This window comes from Canis aureus, chromosome 21 (genome assembly GCF_053574225.1).
Source record: "Canis aureus isolate CA01 chromosome 21, VMU_Caureus_v.1.0, whole genome shotgun sequence".
Classification (NCBI taxonomy): Eukaryota; Metazoa; Chordata; class Mammalia; order Carnivora; family Canidae; genus Canis; species Canis aureus.
In genome coordinates this window covers 50297916-50320343 of record NC_135631.1, presented here as the reverse complement: position 1 = coordinate 50320343, position 22428 = coordinate 50297916, and the positions used below count along the sequence as shown (strand labels likewise).

The following is a 22428-nucleotide window of genomic DNA, read 5'->3' as shown; positions in this document are numbered from 1 at the left end:
AGCTCCATGGTCGGGTGACCGTGAACCAAGGTTAGGTGTCAGCCTCCCCCCCCACCAGGACGCAGCAGCCTTCAGAAGAGCAGCTGGAAGTGTCACGGCTAATTTAGCAGCACAGGGCTTTTAAGGATGTCTCAGAAAGACGGGACAGCTCCCCGTGCTGTTCCTGGAGCTCCCGAGAGTCTCTGGCTCCCGTAGGGTTGGGCCCCTCCTCCCAGACGGGGTCCCCCGGGGGCCGCTCTCCCAGCACTGAGGGGTGCAGGTCCCCCCTTAGGCCCTCCGGTTGTTCTGAATCACCTCTTAAGTTTCACTCTGACCCATATGGCTCCAGGCAGCTGGCTCTGCAACACCCGTAAGCGTGGGGTGGTTAGGACCACAGGGCGCCCCCAGCCCCCAGCAGGTGCACCCAGTTCACCAGAACGGCCCATGCCCCAGAGGCCCTCAGCTGAGACCTTCATGAAGCCATCCCTGAGGCCCAACAGAATAACCCTGTTTCCTATCAGATTTAAAACTGGCCCCTCTTGCTGGGAGGGAGCACTAGTGCTGGGGTATCAGGGTGGGGTGGCCTGGCCTCCCCACGTTCGTCACTTGTCACTTGTTGCAGCATGATTTAATTTCTTGCAGCGGAGGGAAGCTAATAGGTGTCTTACTACTTTCTCTCTCATCATTCCAAGGTGCCTATCAAGTGGATGGCTTTAGAATCGATTTTACACCGAATTTATACCCACCAAAGCGATGTGTGGAGCTACGGTGAGTCAAAGTCTTGATGCTAATGAATGTGTACTGAGAAGAAGCCGGCTTGCGGTGTTTGTTGACTTGCGTTACATGCTCTGTCAGCTGCGTGCTTTCTTCTGAGGCAATGACTCATAACAGCGTGGTAGCCGCTGTCGATGCTAAGAAAACACGACCAAGGAAATTGAGTGCAACTCGCATCCTGCATGTCACCAGGGGGATCAGTGACCTTGTCAAGAGGGGGTAAGGGAGGGCAAGAGAGCTTAGACTTAGGAAATGCCCGTACCTGCGGCATCAAACCAAAACTGACCTCTTGCCTTGGATTTGACGTGAACCAAAGGGAGGTGACAAATGAGGTCTCATGGGAAAGAGTTTCCAGGTAGAGACATGGGGTCTTGTGATGGACTAACTCAGCGGCTCTCGTTTGACCCAGTGCATGGGGGTCTTTGTGTGTCAGAGAGGATGGCTTGACGAGAGTGCACTGTGAGGAGGTGTCTGTGGGAGAAAAGAATAAGCCAGGGAAAGAGTTCTTGCTTGCAGCTCTAGTGAGAGCATCTCGTCAGGATGGGTTCTGTTTCCCCCTCCACATCCCACATGGCCCTGCACAGGCCTGCACCCCTCCTCTCAGACACGCCTTTGCAGTCCTTGCCACACTGGCTTTGCACAAAGGATGCCCTGAGCCTACAGAGGCCTCAGCATTTGGGGCCCCTGGGTGGCTCGGCGGTTGAGCGTCTGCCTTCAGCTCAGGGCGTGATCCCGGGGTTCCGGGATCGAGTCCCGCATCGGGCTCCCCTCAAGGAGCCTGCTTCTCCCTCTGCCTGTGTCTTGTCTCTCTCTCACTCTCTGTGTCTCTCATGAACAAATAAATAAAACCTTAAAAAAATAAAAATAAAAATAAAAGAAAATTCAGCATTTAAGAACATGTCACCAGTACATTTTCACTGACGGCCACGTGAGGTCCTTGCACCTGTTCACAGTGGGCCCTCCTGAGCCCAGCAATCTGCTGGAAGGCTACCAAATAGCTCATCCAACACACTTGATCTGTGAATTGTCAGTCTGTTCCCACTACTAAAGCAACCAGGCTAACGGGGAGGGTCCACCCCCACCTCCGTAGAAATGGGTATTTGGGGCGAGCGATATTGAAACAACGTTCCACGAGGAATTTGGTTATTATCACAAAAACAGCATCCACTTAGTATTATTTTTTATAGCATCCCTAACTTCCTAAGACTCTCAATGTGTGTTGATTGCAGGGATTTTTGTCCTTCTGCTAGACTGCAAGCCCCGCAGAGACAGAGATCTTTGTGAGTGAACAAGCCACCTGCAATTAATGAACGAGATAAGGAACTAAAGCTAGTCTCGTGCCTTGTTAGTTCAGTCATTTTTAAGATAGGTCTACTCCCCAAGAGGGATAAAATGACACGCTTCCTATCCCATCCAGAGGCATCAACGTCGTCACCTCCCTCCCTCGGTGACGCCACCAAAGGACCTCCGGGCAGGTCTTCTCTCTTCCTGTTCTGCACACATTCATCTGTTCTCCAGAAAACAGGCAAAAAAATATTTTTTAAACTATAGCAGACTTTTAATTCTCTGCTTAACAGCCGCCTTTGGTTTTCCAACCATGGTGGGTAAGATCACAACCGGGCTGGCCCCTCCTGCCTTTCCAGAATCCCACGGCTGCGTTTCCTTCCTGGGCTGTGTGCTGCGGCCGGCGGGGGCCAGCTCACAGGCAGTCCATGGTTGGTCCACTTGTTGCATAAATGAAAACACTCTTAAACTCTGTGCCTTAATACCTGTGAATGATTACAGGCATTATCAGAAAGCCGGCCTCGCTGCCATGGTCCGAGGTGTTTCATTTCAGTGGAAACGGGGTTGCCAGTGATTATAATCTGCCATCCTTGGAAGGACACTGGAATTATTGAAACCACAGACCTCAAGTTTCAGTTTAAAAAATAAATCCAATCGGGGCATCTGGGTGGCTCAGTCAGTTACAGCGTCCTACTCTTGATGTCAGCTCAGGTCATGATCTCGGGGTCATGAGATCAAGTCCCTCATCAGGCTCCACGCTCAGCACAGAGTCAGCTGAGAGAGTCTCTCTCTCCCTCTGCCCCTCGCCCTGCCTGCTTGTGCACGCGCACGCTCTCACTCTCTCTCTCTCTCTCAAATAAATAAATAGATGAATAAGTAAATAAATATCTTTAAAACAAATCCTATTACTCCACTCTCTAGTCTCCAGTCAAGACAAAATATTTTATTTTTTTATTTTTTTAAGACAAATATTTTAATAAATTAGGAAGCTGTGCGTTCCACTTAGGAGTTGAAAAGAAAGAGAACTCATCCACATTCCAGGCCCACCCAAAAGCCACAACCAGCTTTGCGTATGACTTTCTCACCATTTGTTCCAAAACCCGAAAAGCTTTCCTTCCCGCAGGAATTCATTGCTCATGCTTAAACATAACATTTAAGCCTCGTTAGATGAGAATTAATTGACTTCATGGATCTGGAAATGAGATTTTATTATTATCTTTTTTTTTTATCAAGTCCATATTGGCACTGTGGTGAGGAAGAAAGAGGAATCTATTTCCTTGCCCCTGGACCATTCTTTCCTTCATTTTTCAATCTTGCCTGTTCTAGGGGCACCCAGGTGGCTCAGTGGTTGGGCGTCTGCCTTCGGCTCAGAGCGTGATCCCGGGGTCCCAGGATCGAGTCCCACATGGAGCCTGCTTCTCCCTCTGCCTGTGTCTCTGCCTCTCTCTCCTCTCTGTGTTGCTCATAAATAAATAAATAGAATCTTTTTTATTTTTTTATTTTTTTAAGATTTATTTATTTATTCATGATAGACATAGAGAGAGAGACAAAGAGGCAGAGACACAGGAGGAGGGAGAAGCAGGCTCCATGCTGGGAGCCCGACACTGGACTCGATCCTGGGACTCCAGGCTCATGCCCTGGGCCAAAGGCAGGTGCTCAACCGCTGAGCCACCCAGGGATCCCAAATAAAATCTTTTTTAAAGAAAATCTTGCATGCTCTATATTCAGGTCACTCAGTTCTGGGATGGCCTCTGGGTAATCCACGCAGACCTGAGGTAATATGTATCTAGAGGCCAACTCTCCAGAAAATGGATCAGCAGACCAGCTGGAGATCAGGAAACTGCCAGGATCCTGTGTGTGACCCCTCCCAGCTCAGTCCCACCGGAGTCATCTTAGAGTCACCCCAGTGCACCCTCGCTGTCCAGGTTTCTAGAGCAGAGATTTCCGTCAAGAGAGGCACAGAGATGCGAGGATCCTTGGTCTGGAAAAACACCCAATTCTAAGACTACTGCTTTGATTTCTTTTTCTTTTTTTTTATCATGATGATTGATTTTTGAAATAAAAGGCATGGGGTTTCTAGGTTTACTAAAAGGAACGTAGGATTTTTCGGTTTCTAATTTGTATTATTATTTAAAAATGTGCCGCGTGGAACCTTGGGGGCGGCCTCCATCTTCCGTAGATACAAGTCGCTTAGGGCAGGTGTCCGAATGGGCCACGTCATTACAATGGTGGTGTTGTCATGGTGCCGTCGCTAAAGTCGTACTGCTTGCAGGCCACTTATGTTTGCCTGGCATGGCCTGAACGGTGCAGTTCCATCGTCTTGTTTGATCTGCACAACGATCCCATAAGACAAGATCATTATCCCACTTTACAGGAAGGTACCGTGAGGCTTCCAGCATCAAGCGCATTGCCCAAAGCCGCCGAGACAAAGGTTCTTAAAGATTAGAAACATTTACAAGGTGGTGTGGTTTTTTATCGATTCATAAAACGGACTGCTTCACCCTTTCAGGCGTCACCGTGTGGGAGCTGATGACCTTCGGGTCCAAGCCTTACGACGGTATCCCTGCAAGTGAGATCTCCACCATCCTGGAGAAGGGAGAGCGCCTCCCGCAGCCGCCCATATGCACCATCGATGTCTACATGATCATGGTCAAGTGTGAGTGATGCTGTGGCCGTCTCCTCTGGCCTGGCCTGTCGTGGGCACCCGGAGTGCCTTGTTGTGCCTAGAGAGGTTGCTGCTGCCCTTAGCAAAAGACCGAGACCTTTGATCCCCTAAAGAGACGTTGTCAGAGTCTTTACAGCAGGCCCCGAAGTCCAGAAACGTCTGTAAATATCCTCTCCCGACATTCCTCAGGAAGCGCTTGCTTGACCCATTGAGCCCCGTGACCTGGCATGTGCCCATGTTTGCCAGCAAATAAATAACATCAAATTCCTCCATAAGCCATGACACCAAAATATTCTGTTCTCTGGGTTGCTCAACGAGAAAGGCGCTGTACGTTTTGAAGCCTGTTACCAGAGAGACTGAATGTTTTTAAATGCCTAACAGTGAGTAAGCGCAGGAGGCTGATTGAATCAACAATTTCTGCCCCGACCTAAGCCTTTCAAGTAGTAGATCTACGTAGGGGCCTTTCTCAGCGTAGCAAGTTAGCATTTTAAAAGTCAGAGCGCGGAGCCTGCTTGGTGCTATCAGTCCCCAGAGGCACACGTTCACAGGCTCAGGAGACCACGTTCCACGTATGACGAGCACAGACACGACAGGGTGGCGTGGGGTCTAGACGGGGCCAAGTTCATGTAAATACTAATAATGCCTTTCTGAACTTGAGGCCCCAGGGCTAACCTCCTTTAACTTCCTTGCTTTGGGCTGAGGAAGCTGGGATCCAGAGAGATTACGTGATCCGTCTAAGGTCACATAGCAGTCTGTCCTAAAATAGCTTGACCTCCTGCTGATAACAAATAGATGTGAGCCCTCGAGAGAGACAAGGATTTCCACTGTTCCTCCGGCTTGCTTAATCCAGACTTAGATCGTTGTGTGATCAAACGTGCTGGTGAATAACAAGTGTCCGAAGGAAGGCACTGGAACACTTGGGTGCTTGGCTACTGAGGATGTAAGGCGGGGAAAGCATCGGAGTGTGGAGTTCCCAAACCCCGAGGGTCCTAAAGTCCCCAACCTTCCCTAAATTGAATCAGGCTTGCAGCTTGCAAGACTGCTAAGTGCGTATCGATGAAAGTGAATGTCCAGTGAGGACTTGGCCGGGGAGCCCCCTCACCGGGGTCCCACGGTCTTAGCGATTCGCAAATAGTGAGGCATCCATGGCTGTCCCATCACGTAGGGTGGTGATGCCAGAGCCCCGGCCCCAGGAAGAGCAGGCGAAGAGAACGAGAGGCTGTTCCCGTCATTCTGATGCAAGTATTTTGTGTCATCATGGTCTTTAAACTGTGATCAGCGCCAGGGTGGCGAGATGTCTAGATGTCTAGCACACGGGTTCAGTTTCTGCATCACGTACTTTCCCCAAAGGATCTCGCCATAAATGCTTCCTTGAAGCAATGTCATCTTTAATGTGTCTTTTGGGGTCTGATCGCACCGTGTCCCTCATTCCCTCCACAGGCTGGATGATAGATGCAGACAGTCGCCCAAAATTCCGTGAGTTGATCATCGAATTCTCCAAAATGGCCCGAGACCCACAGCGCTACCTTGTCATCCAGGTACGGGATGAGTCTGAGCTCCCCCTGGGACAAGTCCCTCTGACGCGCATCACATGTCGCCGTGCTCCGTAGTGTGTGGGGTTCCCTTCCCTGTCTCTCAGGGCCCGTCCTTAAACCCTCGACATGTTAGAGGGAGCCTTGGTGAAGGCCGCACGCCCTGTAAACGGAGTGGAATTCATTTGTGACCCCCCCCCCCAACCCCATTGGCCATTCCTGCCTGAACTCTAGCGCCCAGACACACTCAGGTCCGTGTGGCCTCTTCCATCGCGGCTAGCCCGAGCCTCGCCTCCGTCTGAGGGAGAAGCAGGGCTTCGGTGTCAGCAAACCTGGCATCAAGGCCCTGAGTCTCCACTTACCACTTGAGGCCAACGAAACCAAACCCACAGGGCTGTGTTAATTAAGTCAGTGAAATAATGTTTGCAAAATACGTCGCATGGCACCTAAAGATTCTGCTTAGCGACTCCAGTGCACGTGTTGGGGAGCGGTTCCCACACACCTCCAAGCAAGCAGTTCTGACACCTGCGGGGGTCTCTCCCCTCATCCCCATGTGCTCACCGACCCGGAAGCTGTCTGAACCCAGTCCTTTTGGGGTTTTATGGAGTCTCCATTACATAGGCCTTATTGATTAAATCAGTGGCCAGTAGTGATTGATTGATTCAACCTCCCCCATTCCAGGACATCACGGGGTGTGATGGACTTGAATGTTTCAACCCCCTAATCTCTGGGTTGGTTACCCTGGCAACCATGGGTTAGTTAGTTACCAACTTACTGTGGGTTGGTTGGTTACCAACTTAGGGCTGGTCCTAAAGCCGCTCATGAGCGGAACCAAGACGCCTTTGCTGCCCCCATCACTCAGGAGCCTCCAAGGTTTCAGAGCTCTGTGCCAGGAATAGGGACAAATTTCTTATTATAAATCAGAATATCGCAGCAGCTAACAACCCTCTACACACTCAATAAATGCCGCTCCTTCGTCCCTTCCTTCTTCCTCTTCAGCTGTCTCTGTTTCCTTTAGGGGCTTTTAAACATCCAAGAATTTTTAATGTTTTGCCATCACGTTGGGGAGGGAAGGAAGCAGCTGTACCTCAGGGAACCAGGGTGATTTTATTATAACCAAATTGCAAGACAAACAGGCAGTTTCCACAGAAGTGGAATAGCCAAGAAGTGGAACAGCATCTCTCTGGGCCTTACTAATTGTCTCAAAATCTCTGCACCAGGGAGATGAGAGGATGCATTTGCCAAGCCCTACAGACTCCAATTTTTACCGCGCCCTGATGGACGAGGAGGACATGGAGGATGTTGTGGATGCTGACGAGTACCTCATCCCCCAGCAGGGCTTCTTCCACAGCCCCTCCACTTCCCGGACCCCCCTCCTAAGTTCTCTGGTACGAAACGTTGCTTCTTCTCGAGCTGTGTCTGCACATTTGAGGGGATGGTTTGGAGAAAATAATGCCCACCTAGTGGAACTTAGCATAAAGACAGAGAAGTAAATTTTAACCCAATGGTCAGGCCAAAGTCAGAAGGAATCAGTCAAGTGTATTAGTCATTTGATCGCCTTCCTCGCCACGACTGGATCATAATCCTTTTAGGGCTACTAAGGACCAGAATTAAATCAGAACTACACCTAGTTGTTTTCTGAAGCTAATGGGTCAAGACAAAATGAAGCACTTGAATTAGCTCCACTCTGTGAGACCCCACCGCCCGCATTCGGTGGGCACGGGTGAGACTATGCAAGCGTACGGTCAACGACGTCCGTTCTTTTTTCAGAGCGCCACCAGCAACAGTTCCAACGTGGCTTGCATCGACCGAAATGGGGTATGTACGAACAGCTACGAAGCCAGAATTAGGAACAGCTCCGGATCAGGGCTCTGTTCGATACAGAAAATGCCTCTCTTATCCCAGCTAGCCTTGATGTTCCTTCCGTTCTTTCCTGTGTGGTTTCCCTGACCCCTACCCCCAAGGCCAGCAGTTAGCATCACTGGCCGCAGTGCTGTTCAAAATGCGATTGGTGGATCTTGGCTGCAGCAGCATCACCGGGCAGTTTGTTAGAAATGCAAACTGCCGAGCCGCCAACCCAGACCTACTAAAGGAGGAATGCTGGGGGCAGAGCCCAGCCATCCGTGTTGAGCGAGCCTTCCAGGTGATACCGTTGCTTGGTATGAAGCCTTAAGCTAGACCCATGCTTAGCAATAGAGAAACCACTGGCCACATGTGTCTGTTTTCTTTTAAGATTTTATTTATTTATTCATGAGAGACACACAGAGAGACAGGCAGAGACAGGCAGAGGGAAAAGCAGTCTCCATGCAGGGAGCCCACCGTGGGACTCGATCCCGGGTCTCCAGGATCAGGCCCTGGGCGGAAGGTGGCGCCAAACCGCTGTGCCACCCCGGGTTGCCCGGCATGTGTCTATTTAAATTGCTGACTGTGGGGAATAGCACAGGTTATAGAACATTCCTGTCATCGCGGAAAGCTCTGCGGCACGGCACTGACCAGTTCTTGCCGCTTGCCCTGTGGTCTGTGGGCCAGAAGCATGGGCCTCCCCTGGGGGCTTGCTGGAAACGCAGTGTCCCAGGCCCTGTCTCGGACACTACTGAATCAAAATCTGCAGTTTAAAAGCCTGAGCAGCACCGACTAGAGTAACCTTGCCTTATTGCTCCCCCTCAGACCTGTCCCCTCAAAGAAGACAGCTTCTTGCAGCGGTACAGCTCAGACCCCACTGGCACCTTGACGGAGGACAACATAGATGACACTTTCCTCCCAGCACCCGGTGAGTGGCTCACCCTGGAGAGGGTCACACTCCTCAGCCTCCCCGTCCAGCCGGTGCCCAGGCCGCTGGCTTCCTTCAAGCTAACCCAGGAGTGGAGACGGTGGCGAGTTTGCAGACACAGTATAGGGAGTAAGAGGCGGAGAAATACTAAACCATGGAGCATGCGTACGGCTCTTTGTGTTGAGTTCAAGTCACGTCCAGCCGGGAGGCGTGTGATTTTAGAATCAGTTTGCAGATTTTCTAGAATTGGAAGCAAACATCAAAGATGTGTGTGTGGGCGAGCGAGTATGCGTGGGTGTGACTGTGTGTGCGTCAGTGAGTTTATGAGCCTGCGCGTGTGTATGTGAGACAGATTCGATCCCAGCTCCGTTCTTGGCCTATGAACCATGTGTTTTCCTAATCTCAGCTTTATAAGCCCCAGACATTCATACCTGTGTGCACACGTACATCTCAAGGCAGGCTCTCCTTCTGAGAACTTTAAATTGGCAAGAGATAAATGTGCCCATTGCTTTGAGAAATAGAGAAAAGAACGCAATGTATCTTGCAGCAACAGCAAGGTAGTCACCTTCCCAGGTGTCCCTGCCCTCAGCTGCCTCCTGGAAGAGCATTGACAGGGTCCCAATCATACAGTGGAATCCTGCTTGGGCTGATGCTTTGCTGGTTGCTTCACCTGTGATTTCTTTTCAATTTCAGAATACATAAACCAGTCTGTTCCCAAAAGGCCTGCGGGTTCTGTCCAGAATCCCGTCTATCACAATCAGCCTCTAAATCCAGCTCCTGCCAGAGACCCTCACTACCAAAATCCCCACAGCAACGCAGTGGACAACCCTGAGTATCTCAACACCCACCCCACCTGCGTCAACAGTGTCCTCGACAGGCCCAGCCTCTGGACCCAGGAGGCCAACCACCAAATCAGCCTGGACAACCCTGACTACCAGCAGGACTTCTTTCCCAAGGAAGCCAAGTCCAATGGCATTTTTAAGGGCCCTGCAGCTGAAAATGCAGACTACCTGAGGGTAGCGCCACCAAGCAGTGAGTTTATTGGAGCGTGACCACGGAGGATAGCCTTGGCCATAAGAGTCTCAGATGTTTCAGCCCCCTGGGACCCAGTCTTGGCAGCTGCCCCAGTGCTGATAACATGCCCACATTAACTCTTGGACCTGTTGACTGGTTTGGCCCTATTTGCTCCGATGGACTCATCTTTCACCCAGGATGTGCCCGCTATGTGGATGTACTTTGGGAAGAGTTACTGGGACATTCCATTCCTTTGTCTTCAAACTGTGAGGCCTCCGCAAAAAGGCATCCAGCAAGAATATTGTCTATTTGGGCAGAAGTTCACCTTCCGATGAGGTATATTTGATTTAAAAAAAAAAAAAAAACTGTAAAAGGAATTTTATTGCTTGGGGACCCTTGAGGCAATTTTAATTGTCATCATTGATTTTATTTCTCGTGGGCTTTTCCAATGGGGAAGAAGCTTGCTCATAGCACTTGCTGCACTGAGTTGATCCAGGCTCAACTGTGACCAAGAAGCAAGGGTCAGAGTCTTCCAGCTAACCTTTGATTCCACTGACTCTGCTTCAAGATTCTCCCACTGCAAGACAATTAAAAAAACAAAAAACAAAAAAACAAACAAAAAAAAAGAAACAGAACTCTAGGAGTACTCAGAGTCCTAAGCAGGACGGATTGATACTGTAGCAAATCATAGCAGGTACAAGAGGATAAGCCACTTTGAACCCTTCCTGATTGGAGAAGAAATGCAGGCGTAGACTTCTTCTTCAGACTTCTTTTTATATAAATTTCTTCATGGTACTTACTCTCTATCGGTCGACCAGTGTTTTCTAGTTTTAAGTATCGGACCTAATTTTCCATTCCAGCATGCTTTCCCCGTCAGTGTAGACGAGACGGTACATCAAACCGTAACCTGGACCAGCTCCTGTTTGGTCGGCGTTCAGACCTATAGCCTTTAACCAAGATGGAACAGTGCTGCAAAAGGTCGCACCAGCCACGGCTCCCAGATTTGAGTCTCGGAGGAAATACGTCAAGTCGTTGGGGGGTTGGGGAGTGGGCCCATATCGGCCCAGTGCAGAAGTGATGCTCCTCCTAGAGCTCACTCAGTCTCCCACCCCCCCCACCCGCCCCCACATGGCCAAATTAGGCCACTTATGGGAAATAATTTTTATTTTACTTTAGAAGTTTTTTTACTCCAAGGGTACTTTGTTTTCCCCCGTTTCTGGTAAGCTGCCCCCAAAGCCTCTCTTCGCCCTTCGTGGATGAAAGGATCCAGGCTCTTAGGGCCCACCCTGCAGGAACTTACATCCCTTGCCCCGGGGGCACATGTTACAGGTGGAATGAAAGTGGTAAATACGAAATCGGAGTCTGACAGCGATGATGATGATGCCTTAACAACATCGACAGGGAGTTGTTTTTTTTTTTTTAAAGAAAACAAAGTCCCTCTTAAAGCCATTTCCCTGTCATTGGAAGATCTGGCTAATTTAGGACGCCACATGCGTCCTGGCAACGTGTGATGGGTTCACAACAGTCCTTTGTACGCACAGGTCTTCAACACTCTTTGTCAATATCCAGTTTTTCAGGGAAAAAAATGTTTCAGACAGTATTTTCGGCCTCCAGATGTCTTCAGCCATACGCACGTATGAGATTTTCCTTTGGCCGGTCAAGTATTTCTTGACTCTCAGATCAGGGCCCCACTGTTTTGTTACCACAATACAAATTTTGTCCCCCTGGAAGTATAAACTCTATTTGATTTAATTCCACTGTGTCTTCAGAGACTCGTAAGCACCCATACCAGCCCAGCGTAAGCACAGAAGGTATAAAAACAAGGAACACCTAATCCCCGAGTCCAAGAAATTCACAATTTAGCAAAGGAAGTTGACTTGACTCATAAATACAAACCGTAAAACAATTCAACAGATGCTAGGTGAGACAGGTCGGCCAGGCACATGGCAGGAAAGAGTGGATCCCGCCTGGTAGATCTGGAAGGCTCATGGGGGGGCGGCGTTGGGCCAAAGCATGACCAGGGTCTTAGCCACGGGGGGAATGGGGGGTGCGCTCCCAACACAGGAAAGCTTGACCAAGCAAGCACCTGCCAGAGGGACCGCTAGTAAAGTGGGAGGAAGCCTGCGTTTGTTCATCTTAACGTACTGTCCCGTGCAGCCCAGGACCATCTCGCCCCACGGCCCTACATGAGGTCCCTCCCTGGGAATTGGAAAATGGTCAGTGAGAAGACGAAACATTCCTAAGGATCTAAACTTTTGTGCCATTGTCAGTAAGCCACGTTGGTTATTGCTTCGCCTCAGCACACAGGCCTTTTAGGGAGACGTCTATTCGGCCCAGGGAAACAGAAGGATGTGTATTTTGTTGCCACTTATTCGTCAAGAAGCAAGTGAACTGATGAGGGAGAGCAACCATATGTCAGTCCAACTGTAGCAGTTAAATCCTAGTATTTTTGTAATTTGCAATATTTTACTATAACATAATAAAACAGCAAAAACTATTCGAGCTCTTTCTCCTTTGTATTTCAGTTTTCCTGCACAAAATCTAGTTGCTAGATCCTCTTAATCGTAAGACTGTTTTCCCAAAAGGTCCCCACTGTGGCTGCACGGGGAGGGATGGGGGGGCTCGTAGAGGCCTCAGAGCCTGAGGCAGGGACCCCCGCCATCCCTGTGGGCAGATGCCCAGAGGACCCCTCACCCCCACCCAGAGCACCAGAGTTTCTATTTCGTGGCCCTGGTTGGCCAGAGTTCAAAGCTTATATCCCTTCTCTTCCATTCGTCCTTGTTGACACCAGGTCCTAAGACCCTACAGAAAGCCTGTTCCCTCCCTAGTTCCCGGACACGTCCCCCACGGCCCCACCTCTGGCCTGGCCCTTGGCAACACTTCAGGGGAAAGTAGGCGTCGGAAGCTGAAGCTTGCAGCAGGCCAGGGCCCTCACACAGGCCTCACAGAAGCTCCGGTCCTGGCATTCCTCCTCTATGAGAAGCACTCTTGTCACCCCATGAAGGGAAAAAGATGCATCTTCCAAATTCTAGATTTGCTGAGTCCCCGTTGTGACTGATTTTATACCCAGGAGCCCTGAGGCGGGGGCATCACGCCGCATTCCAGTTGATGACAGGTCTTGGATGTCGGTTGGAAGGTCTTAACTGGGGACTTCAGCTCTCCCCCCCCACCCAAACTGTAGACATAAGTGAACCGTGACCTGCACAAGCAGAAAGAGCACCAGTTCTCAAGCTTGGCTGCCCCTGGGGCTCTCCTGAGGTCCAGCCTAAAAGATTTTTTTTTTTAAGATCTTACTTGTTTAGTCATGAGAGATACAGAGAAAGGCAGAGACACAGGCAGAGGGAGAAACAGGCTCCATATGGGGATCCCAATGCGGGACTCAATCCTGGGGACATGCCCTGAGCCCAAGGTATACGGTCAACCACTGAGCCCCCCAGGGGCCTGCCAACCTGAAGGATTCTGATTTAATTTGTCCCTCGGCTGGTGGCATCCTGCTCACCTGTTGCACCCCCCAGGCCTCGGGTTACACGAGCAGAGGTGAAGCTGTCGGGCCACAGCGACTGGCAGTTCTCGTCCCCCTGCCAGCCAGAGTCACCAGGTGTGCTCAGAAGGAAGGGGCAGGGGCACCCTGGGCCAGTATTATCAGACTCTCGGGGGCTCCCCATGTGATCCTATTGGGCAAGCAGCGTTGAAACCCTCCTGCCTAAGGTGACCTGCAGGTGCCTGCAACAGGCCCCCCAGTCGGGGCAGAGTAGAAAAGCCTGGCTCAGGAGAGGGCCCGGAGGTGGCCATTCCCAAGCCTCTAATTCTCTGTCACCAGCAGCTGATCCTGAAAGTGCCAGATTCCCACACCGGAGCCTTGATAAAGCCCTGCAACGGTTTGCATTTTCTAAGAAGTTAGAAAAAAATGGGTCGCATCCACAGTGAATGAGGTGCTCCCTCGAAGTGACAGCTGGCGAAATTGCCCTTAACATCTACTTTGCATTTCTTTCTTTTGCTAAGTGCACGTTTTTATTACAACATAATGATCTGTTTATATCTCCTTGCCTAGAGCTGTAAAACCTTACTGAAAAGAAATCCCTGCTTCCAGCACCAGCCGCACCTGCCACCCCAGGGGCAAACTTTTTATGCTACGAAGCAGCACACGGTCAGATAGGATTTTTAAATGTCAATCTATTTTTGTAACTTTTTTTTTTTTTGAGGGATATTACCCTCTCGGGTAGCGCTGAACTTTGTAAAGGATGTTTTTTTAGAAAAACTCATTTTTTCTACTGAAGCTTAGAAAGGCAAATAGAATCAAAACGCGAAACTGAAGTCTTTGTTTAAAGGCACTTAGTTGAAGCAAGGGAAGTCTTTCTTGTAAAAAGACACAACCTCACTGCAGGGCTAAGGTAGGTCGTCGTCCTAATACAGAAGAGAGCCACCCTTTTTTATATTTGTAAAATGAGAAAAGGTAAAAAGCACACATGGCTTAGGCTTGCTCTGAAGCAGGTTTTGTTAAGTTGCAGCAACGTTGCAGGAAAAGAAGGACTTCACCATAAACCCAGATGCATCCACATGCGACCCTGGACATGATTGCCAGGATGATCCTGTCAGTGTGGGGGAAAAAAGCAATAATAGAGCACTTTGCTGGCTTATATACTAATCTGTATTTGATACACATTATTTTTATATTTACAGTTCCTATGCGTTTACCAATAGACTAGAAATACCTGCAGACCCTAATGATGATCAGCGTGTTTTAAGAACTTGGTAACTGAGTACGTTGATAAAGTCCAGGTTTCCCAAGCCTACGTGTGACGTGCCCCCACCCCCCATCCCAGAAAAGGCGTCCTCAGCCCTGGCTGCAGAGTGCAACCCCCTGGGGGGGGGGTTGAAACTAGTGAGGCCCAGCTGTACCTCAGACTGATTATACACCTCTTTCTGGGTGAACTCCAGGCATTTGTACTTCTGAAAGCTCCCTAAGGTCATTCTGATGTCCAGCCAGGCTGAGACCCCCCAGCCTCGGGGGCCTGGGCTTGCAGGCAAATTCTGCAGGCGCAGGCACCCGGAGATCTCCCTCAGCGCCCGTGCCTAGGGGGCAGGAACGTGCCCGGATGGAGGGTCCCTGATAGGCTGCCCAAGCACTGGAGGGGGAAGGTCTAACCCATTGATGGGAAGCAATACAGAACAGGTACCTTTTTTTTTTTTTCCATTTCTTCTATTAAAAGGGGATTGGCAGTAAAATAGAGACAGCGAGCATTCTTGCTGCTTGTGCAACCGACTCGGTGCCCCGCCCGTAGTAACCGGGTGACCTTCATTTCCTGGGGTGAAAGAAAACCCTGACATACCAGTTGACATTACAAAGGGAAGACATTATTAGGAAGATTGTGTACATAGTTGGGTGGCTTTTATGAAAACAAGAGTCCAAGAAAAGGATTCTTGCTTTAAGAAACACTCTTGTATTTTTCTATCCTATCACCTAGCAGATAAAACTGCAAGGAAAAGCATAAATACATATATTTTTAGGGGCATTTAATTATTATTTTTTAAACCCCTTTGACCTGATTTGGCTGCCGGATGATCTTTCAAAGTAACACCATCTCTTGGAAGTGAAGAGGTCCTACAGATCCGATCCCGGATCATCCGGGGTCACCCGGAAAGTGGTTAACAACAGGCAGCAATAGCTTCATTTTTTTTTTTTAAGATTTTATTTATTTATTCACAAGAGACACAGAGAGAGAGAGATTGGCAGAGAGACACAGGCAGAGGGAGAAGCAGGCTCCGTGCAGGGAGTCTGATGTGGGACTCGATCCCGGGTCTCCAGGATCACACCCTGGGCCAAAGGCAGACGCTCAACCGCTGAGCCACCCAGGGATCCCCATAGCTTCGTTATTTTTGGTGTTTTGTTTTGTTTTGTTTTGTTTTGTTTTGTTTTGTTTTGTTTTCTTCATAGCTTCGTTTCTGAAACAACCAAGCAAGAGCTCTTTAGCTTCTGTATATGGTACGTCTTGACGTTGTTAAGTTTTGCTGTGATGAAAACAGTATTTGTACAAATGAAAAGCAAGATTCTCTTTTATGTGGTTTACACTGTTGATCAGAACATGTTGATTGTATATCAAGTATAAAAAATCGGATGTATATTATTCATTGTTCTTATGAGTACCTTAGAAATAACGATACTGTGTCCTTTGTTAACAACGCGGTGTTGACAGTGGCTACCAATCATATCTGACCTACTGTAGATGTTTTTCCTGATAACTTTTTAAAATTAATTAATAAACTTTATTTTTTAGAGCAATTTTAACTCCCGAAACTGAACAATTGAGCAAAAAGTACAGAGTTCCCACATCCTCCCTACCCCCTTCACCCCCAACCTCCCCCACCATCGTGTCCACACCCGAGCGGCCTGGTAACTGTTCATGTTCGGAGGTGTCTTGCGCGTCACTGGGCCGCTCCTCAGTACCGTGCCTTGCAGCCCGTGCATTCTGACCCAGGTCTGCAGACGCTGCACGTCAGCCCCTAGGCCATCTTCTCTCCTGGCTTCCCTCACTGTGGAGAAGCACAGAACCAAGAGGGAATTCCTTGATGGATGAGATTTTTCTATGGCCGGCACCGGAGCACACAGAAGGTCTGTTGTGATTCTGCTAAATCACAAATTCTAGAAACCTGAGGGATTAAGAAGCACACCCTTGTGTGAGGGGCTGGGCTCGGTGCTCACAGCTCACTATCAACCTCCCTTTCCTGCTCCATGAGGACTTCGTGTGGCGGGAACACCCCTCTCCTATGCTTCATGGAAGCCAGAAAATAACCACCAGCACTGAAGGAAATTGCTCTGTTAAGGTTGAGGTACAAGTTCCATAGAAACCCGGTTCTCCAGTCCTTGAGCAGATACGTGAATAAGCCTCTTCTTATCTGTACTAACCAGAGGGAGAGTCAGGAGATCAAACCCATCTCAACAACTGAGGAAAAGCAAACTTATTGATGAAGCAGGTGACAGCACCAAGAGGGGGAGGTCAGCTTCTGGAAACCAAGGACTGGACACTGAGCAGCTGGGCGCTGGGAAAGCACAGGGCAGGAAGAGGTGGGCGGGCAAGTTTTAAGCTGGCTTTAGGGAGTGGAACTAGCACCTGGAATCCACTCCCCTGGCCTGGAATAGTCCACAGGGCTTTAGGTTTCTTTGACTCGCAGTGCTCCGACTCCAGAGACTCAAACCCCAACCCTCCCTGCCACTGCTTTCCCCTGGACCAGCTGGTCCCCACACAATGTTCCACCTTGTTTCTGTTACACAGGAGAACTGAGAGCAGGAAGTCAGGCTCTGCTGGCTCACAACCACCCCTGATGCTTGCGATGTTGACTCTCATCATTTCCAAGAAAATTACAGCTTTGTTTTTGCATTGTTCATTCTGAAGATCATCAGTCGCCTACATACAAACAAACATAGGGCAGAGAGAAAATTGTAATTCATGTGGGAGCGGGACCTCAGGATAACTAGGTTCTTCAAGAATAAGCAAATAAGCCAAAAAGTGTCCCCACTGGGCCCCAAGGCTTCGCTGGCTTCCTGGCCTCCTGAACCTCCACATGCTGGCATTGTCAGGTGCCTTGGGAAGGAATAAGCCTCCTAGAGCTCAAAGCCTTCGATTAGGGGGGTTAGCCCCATGTAGGAAAGGCGAGTGTCAGCAAATGAGGCAGATATGGAGAGTATTACGGGGCACAGGCCACCTCGAGCCTACATGTCACCCACCCATCAAGGGAAGGCCGTGGCTTACTAACCCAGAGGAGCGCCCTCACCTCAGGGCAAACTCACTACACCACTGTCTCCACCAATAGCCCCCTACCAACCCGCTCCCCATAATTCTAGCTGAAGCTCAAGGCAGATGGAGTTTCAGCTTGAAGAGACTTTACTTTGGGCCAATAATCTCGTGAAAGTAATTATAGCCACCTGAAGAGAGGAGAGTTTTCCCAAAAATGAGAGGGTCTGAAAAGGAGGACAGAATTATTCCTGCTTTTTCTTTGGGTTCTCCCTTTGCTCAGGGCTTGGGCAAGTTCTTTTGAGTCCAGTTCTCCAGGCTTTGCCCCTCTTACGGTCTTTCTTCCACATTCAGAAAGGATATTTAAAAACTTGGGTAGAAAAGCCCTAAAATCACATCTGATTTCCACCCTCGTTTCAAAAATTGTAAACAAAATATGACAAAGATATGGGCACACATTTGTAATTTATAAATGGGCACACATTTGTACTTTATAAATGAGTCCCTTGAAGGAAGCTCCCCTCTGCTCCCCAGCAGTCATGCTGAGAACCCTGAGAACAAATCGTGGGGAGGACAGCCAAGTCTATACTCTGAAGTGCTTGTACAGGTTCTGCCTTGAATCTCTTTCTCCTCGTCCAGGACACTTGAGCTAGAAAAACTGGATACTAGGGTCTAAAGGAAACAAAAATATATCTTTTACCCTATTCTTAAAGGCAAATCCAAGCAAAGAGCATTCCTCATCCTAAGTCCATCTGGATCACGTGTGTAGATCCAGAGCAAGAGCACAGGGGGACCAGGAGTGCCCACCGCTCTGATCTCCTCCGTGGCTCAAGCCTGCATCATGTAGGCCACCCCTTGGGCCACTCTTTGGCAGACAGGTCTGCACAGGTGAAGATGCTGAACAGCAAGCCTCCAGTCTGGGGCCACTTGGGCAAGCAGTCCCTGGGATCCCAGTACCTGAGCATATGCAGGAGAGGGAGGGCAGGCTCCAGGTGGGTGCTCCCTGCCTGGGAAAAGGTATAGTCCATAGGTTGCGGGGAAGTCGGGGAACAGACTAGGGAGACTGAGGAGCTCTACAACCGAGGGTGCCCAACACCAGGGACCGAAGGTGGTACTGCTCAAGCAAATGGGACAGGAGCCTAACAGCCAATTCAGTTTTCTAAACTGCATAATCCCATTCTTTTCTTGAAACAGTGATCATAAAAAAATCCAGTGATGCTCCATCTAGGTGGAGCTGTTAATAGGGAAGCTGTTAATATTAAGAGATGCTCACAAGGCACTTGATAAAATTCAATCATATTGCTTTTAAAATCTCTCTGTAACCTAGGAATAGATGACAACAGCTTTAATTGAGTAAAAATACCTATTAAAAATGTAATACGAAACATTGAATTTAATTCTGAAATACCAACACTTTAGTTAAGGACAAGAGAAGAGTGACTATTACTACTTCTGTTACTGAACACTCACTCACCCAAAGTTCACTGTTTTGGAGATAAGGAAAAACATCTTACTTATATATGATACATTTGCACCTTTAGAATATAGTTAGCAAGACTTGTCCCATTCCCAAGGGTTAAACCCAGCCAAGCAGCCTGTTTTTCTAAATAAAGGTTTATTGGAACACAGTTGCACCTATTCCTTTACTGTATTGTCTGTAACTGCTTACGCACCACTGGCAGAGCTGAGTAGTTCCAACAGGGATCCCATGATCTGCAAAGCCAAAGCTATTTCCTGTCTGGCCCCTTGCAGAAATTTGTGGATCCCAAAACAACCGGCTGGAATAAACTATTAAATAAGAAAACTCAGTAGGGTGGCCGTGTATAAATGTAATCAATAGCTTTCCTATTTCCTATTAATTGAACAACGTAATGGGAAAAAAATCTCACTTAAAATAGCAACTAAAACTACAAAATATCTAGACATAAACTTTGATGAGGAAAAACAGTGTGAAAAAAAACCAAAAATTTTGCTAAAGCATAAAAGAATGCTTAAAACATATTACGGGAGCAATTGGGTGGCTCAGTCGATTAAGCCTCTGACTCTTGATCTCAGTTCGGGTTTTTCTCAGCATCATGAGTTCAAGTCCCATGTTGAAGCCCACATAAACAAACAAACAAACAAAAAAAGATATATTCTATTTGTGGGTATGAGGACTTAACCTTGTAAACATACAAATTCTTCCTAATTATTATATAAATTCAATGCAATTGAAGTGAAAATTCCAATCATTATTTTGAGAAGTAGACATATTAGAACCTAGAAAAGAAAATGCACAGCAATAGTGAAGAACATTTGAAAAACAATTTGAGTTTTCAACTGATATCTTTTCTTTTTTTTTTTAAGATTTTATTTATCTATTAGAGACACACAGAGAGAGAGGGAGGCAGAGACACAGGCAGAGGGAGAAGCAGGCTCCATGCAGGGAGCCCGACATGGGACTCGATCCCGGGTCTCCAGGATCACACCCTGGGCTGAAGGCGGCGCTAAACCGCTGAGCCACCTGGGCTGCCCTTCAACTGATATCAATGATATAAAAATACACTATGTAAAAGTATAATAATTAAAACTGCATAGTACCAATGTTGTCACAGCAACTAATTAATGGAAATACTTCAGAAGTTTGGAAAAAGACACGTGTTGTGAATGGAAATGTGGTAGATGACGATAATGCTTCCAGAAGGTGGACGATTGGAAGGCTCTCCAGCCAATGATTTTAGAGAAAACGTCTATGCATTTAAAAATCAATTAGAACTTTATTTGACACCTTAAACAAATTACAGGTGGACTAAGGATCCAAGCATAAAAAACAATCAGAGTACTGGGCAAAATATATGTGAGTATTTTTGAATCTTAGGATAGGAAGTTAATGCTAAAGCATTATGACAAAACCCCAAAGCCATAAAGAAAGATTGGCGATGTTGATCACCTAAATATCTTTTTGTTTTGTTTTTTTTTTTTTCGTTTTTAGTTTTTAAAGAAAAAAAAAACTAAACATGGTAAAAAAAAAAAAGTCAAAAATTCATATGAAGGAAAAAAAAAACCTTTAAAATGAGCAAGGATTAACCCCACTAAGACTCTGACAGTGCATAAATGAACAATTCACGGAAAAACTACAAATGACTAAAGAACATTTACAAAAATATATGTTGAACCCTACTAACAATCCAGAAAAATGCCAGTTAAAATGAAATGATAATCTCCTTTCATGACAGATTTTGGTGGGACTGTGAAGTGTCACAGTCTTGTTGGAGGACAATCAAAAGTTTCTATGTGTGTATCCTTTGATATGGCAATTTCACTTGTAGAAATTAAGTCTACTAAAATAGTGTTATCAACTTAATGCGACTCCCCTAAAATTCATCTATTGAAGCCCTAACTCACAGCGAGTAGGGTCTTTGGGGAGGTAATTAGGGTTCGACGAGGTCATGAAGCTGGGACCCCATGAGGGATTAGTAATATACCTTATAAGAAAATAAAGAGACCAGAGCCCCCACACTCTCTGCCAGGTGAGGACACAGCAAGAGAGCAGCCACCTGCAAGCCAAAAAGAGAGTTCTCACCGGAACCCGACCATGCTGGCATCCTGAACTCAGCTCCAGCCTCCACAATTGTGAGAAATAAATGTCTGTTGTTTAAGCCACCCAGTCTCTGGTATTTTGTTTGGGCAGCCTGAGCGAAGACAAATATCCAAACACCTATGCAAAGGTATAGGAATGAGAATGTTCATTAAAACATTATTTGTTAACAGGGGAAAAAAAAAAAAGGAACATTTTTAAGGTCCATCAGGAGGGAAATTATTAAATAAATCCCGGAGTACGATAATACAGACTTCTGTGCAGTCATTAGAATAGGATAAATCTGCAGTAGCATGGACATATATTCCCATGATATAGTTTTAAATGAAACAAAGCAAGATGCTGAAGAATATTTTTTTTAAAAAAAGCTTATATTTGTGTATGCACCTCCCGCACGAGTGTGCATGTGCCTGCACATGCATGCACAATTCGGAAGCCATCTGGAAGTATTAAAGTCAACCCATTATTGTGGAGACCCGTGGTGTGTGAGGAGGGAGCGAAACAGAAATGGTAAAGTGTCAAGGAGGAAATTTGACTTTTTATGGTCTCTGCTCTTACGTTGTTGGGATTTTTGTAATGGATATAGATTACTTAAGGCAATCATGCTGGGACAAAATTTAATGCATGTCTGTTCATAGCCTTTCCCTTCCCTCCCCGCACAAGGAGACATTTAGCAATTTCTAGTTCAGCGTTGTTCTCTTCTTCGCGAGCTCGCCCCCCAGCAGAGTCCTTGTGGCATCATCTCCTGGGAAGGACACTGCAGGGCTCCAGCGCTGTGGGTGGCAGGGAGGATGTGGTGGGCACAGAGCGTCTGGGGCCGAGGGCACGGGTTCTTGCAATGACCAAGGACGGACACACAGCCTAGGACACCAGAACTCTTCTGGTGTCACAGTGTCTTTCTCAGCTCGGCTGCCTTAAAAAAAAGACCGCAGACTGACTGGTTCACACAACAGACATTGTTTCTCACAGTTCCAGGGTCTAAAAAAAATCCAAGATCAAGGTGCTGGCTGATTTGGTCCTTGTGAGAGTCCCCTTCCTACCTCGCAGAGAGCCACCTTCTCCCTGGGTCCTGGTGGCAGAGAAAGCCAGCTCTCTGTGTCTCT

The 22428-nt window shown here is 47.8% G+C and overlaps 1 protein-coding gene across 3 annotated transcripts in view; it reads left to right on the top strand.

Moving 5' to 3' along the window:
- EGFR (epidermal growth factor receptor) overlaps nt 1-12515 on the top strand; it is a 197695-nt gene extending 185180 nt beyond the window's left edge. For all 3 annotated transcript variants that reach the window (XM_077864150.1, XM_077864151.1, XM_077864152.1), the window contains exons 22-28: nt 672-747; nt 4547-4693; nt 6143-6240; nt 7455-7622; nt 8005-8052; nt 8902-9004; nt 9698-12515. In XM_077864150.1, coding sequence (XP_077720276.1) covers nt 672-747; nt 4547-4693; nt 6143-6240; nt 7455-7622; nt 8005-8052; nt 8902-9004; nt 9698-10056 — 999 coding nt within the window. In that variant the 3' untranslated portion in view covers nt 10057-12515. The remainder of the gene's footprint in view (nt 1-671; nt 748-4546; nt 4694-6142; nt 6241-7454; nt 7623-8004; nt 8053-8901; nt 9005-9697) is intronic.
- Nucleotides 12516-22428: the final 9913 nt, after the last annotated feature.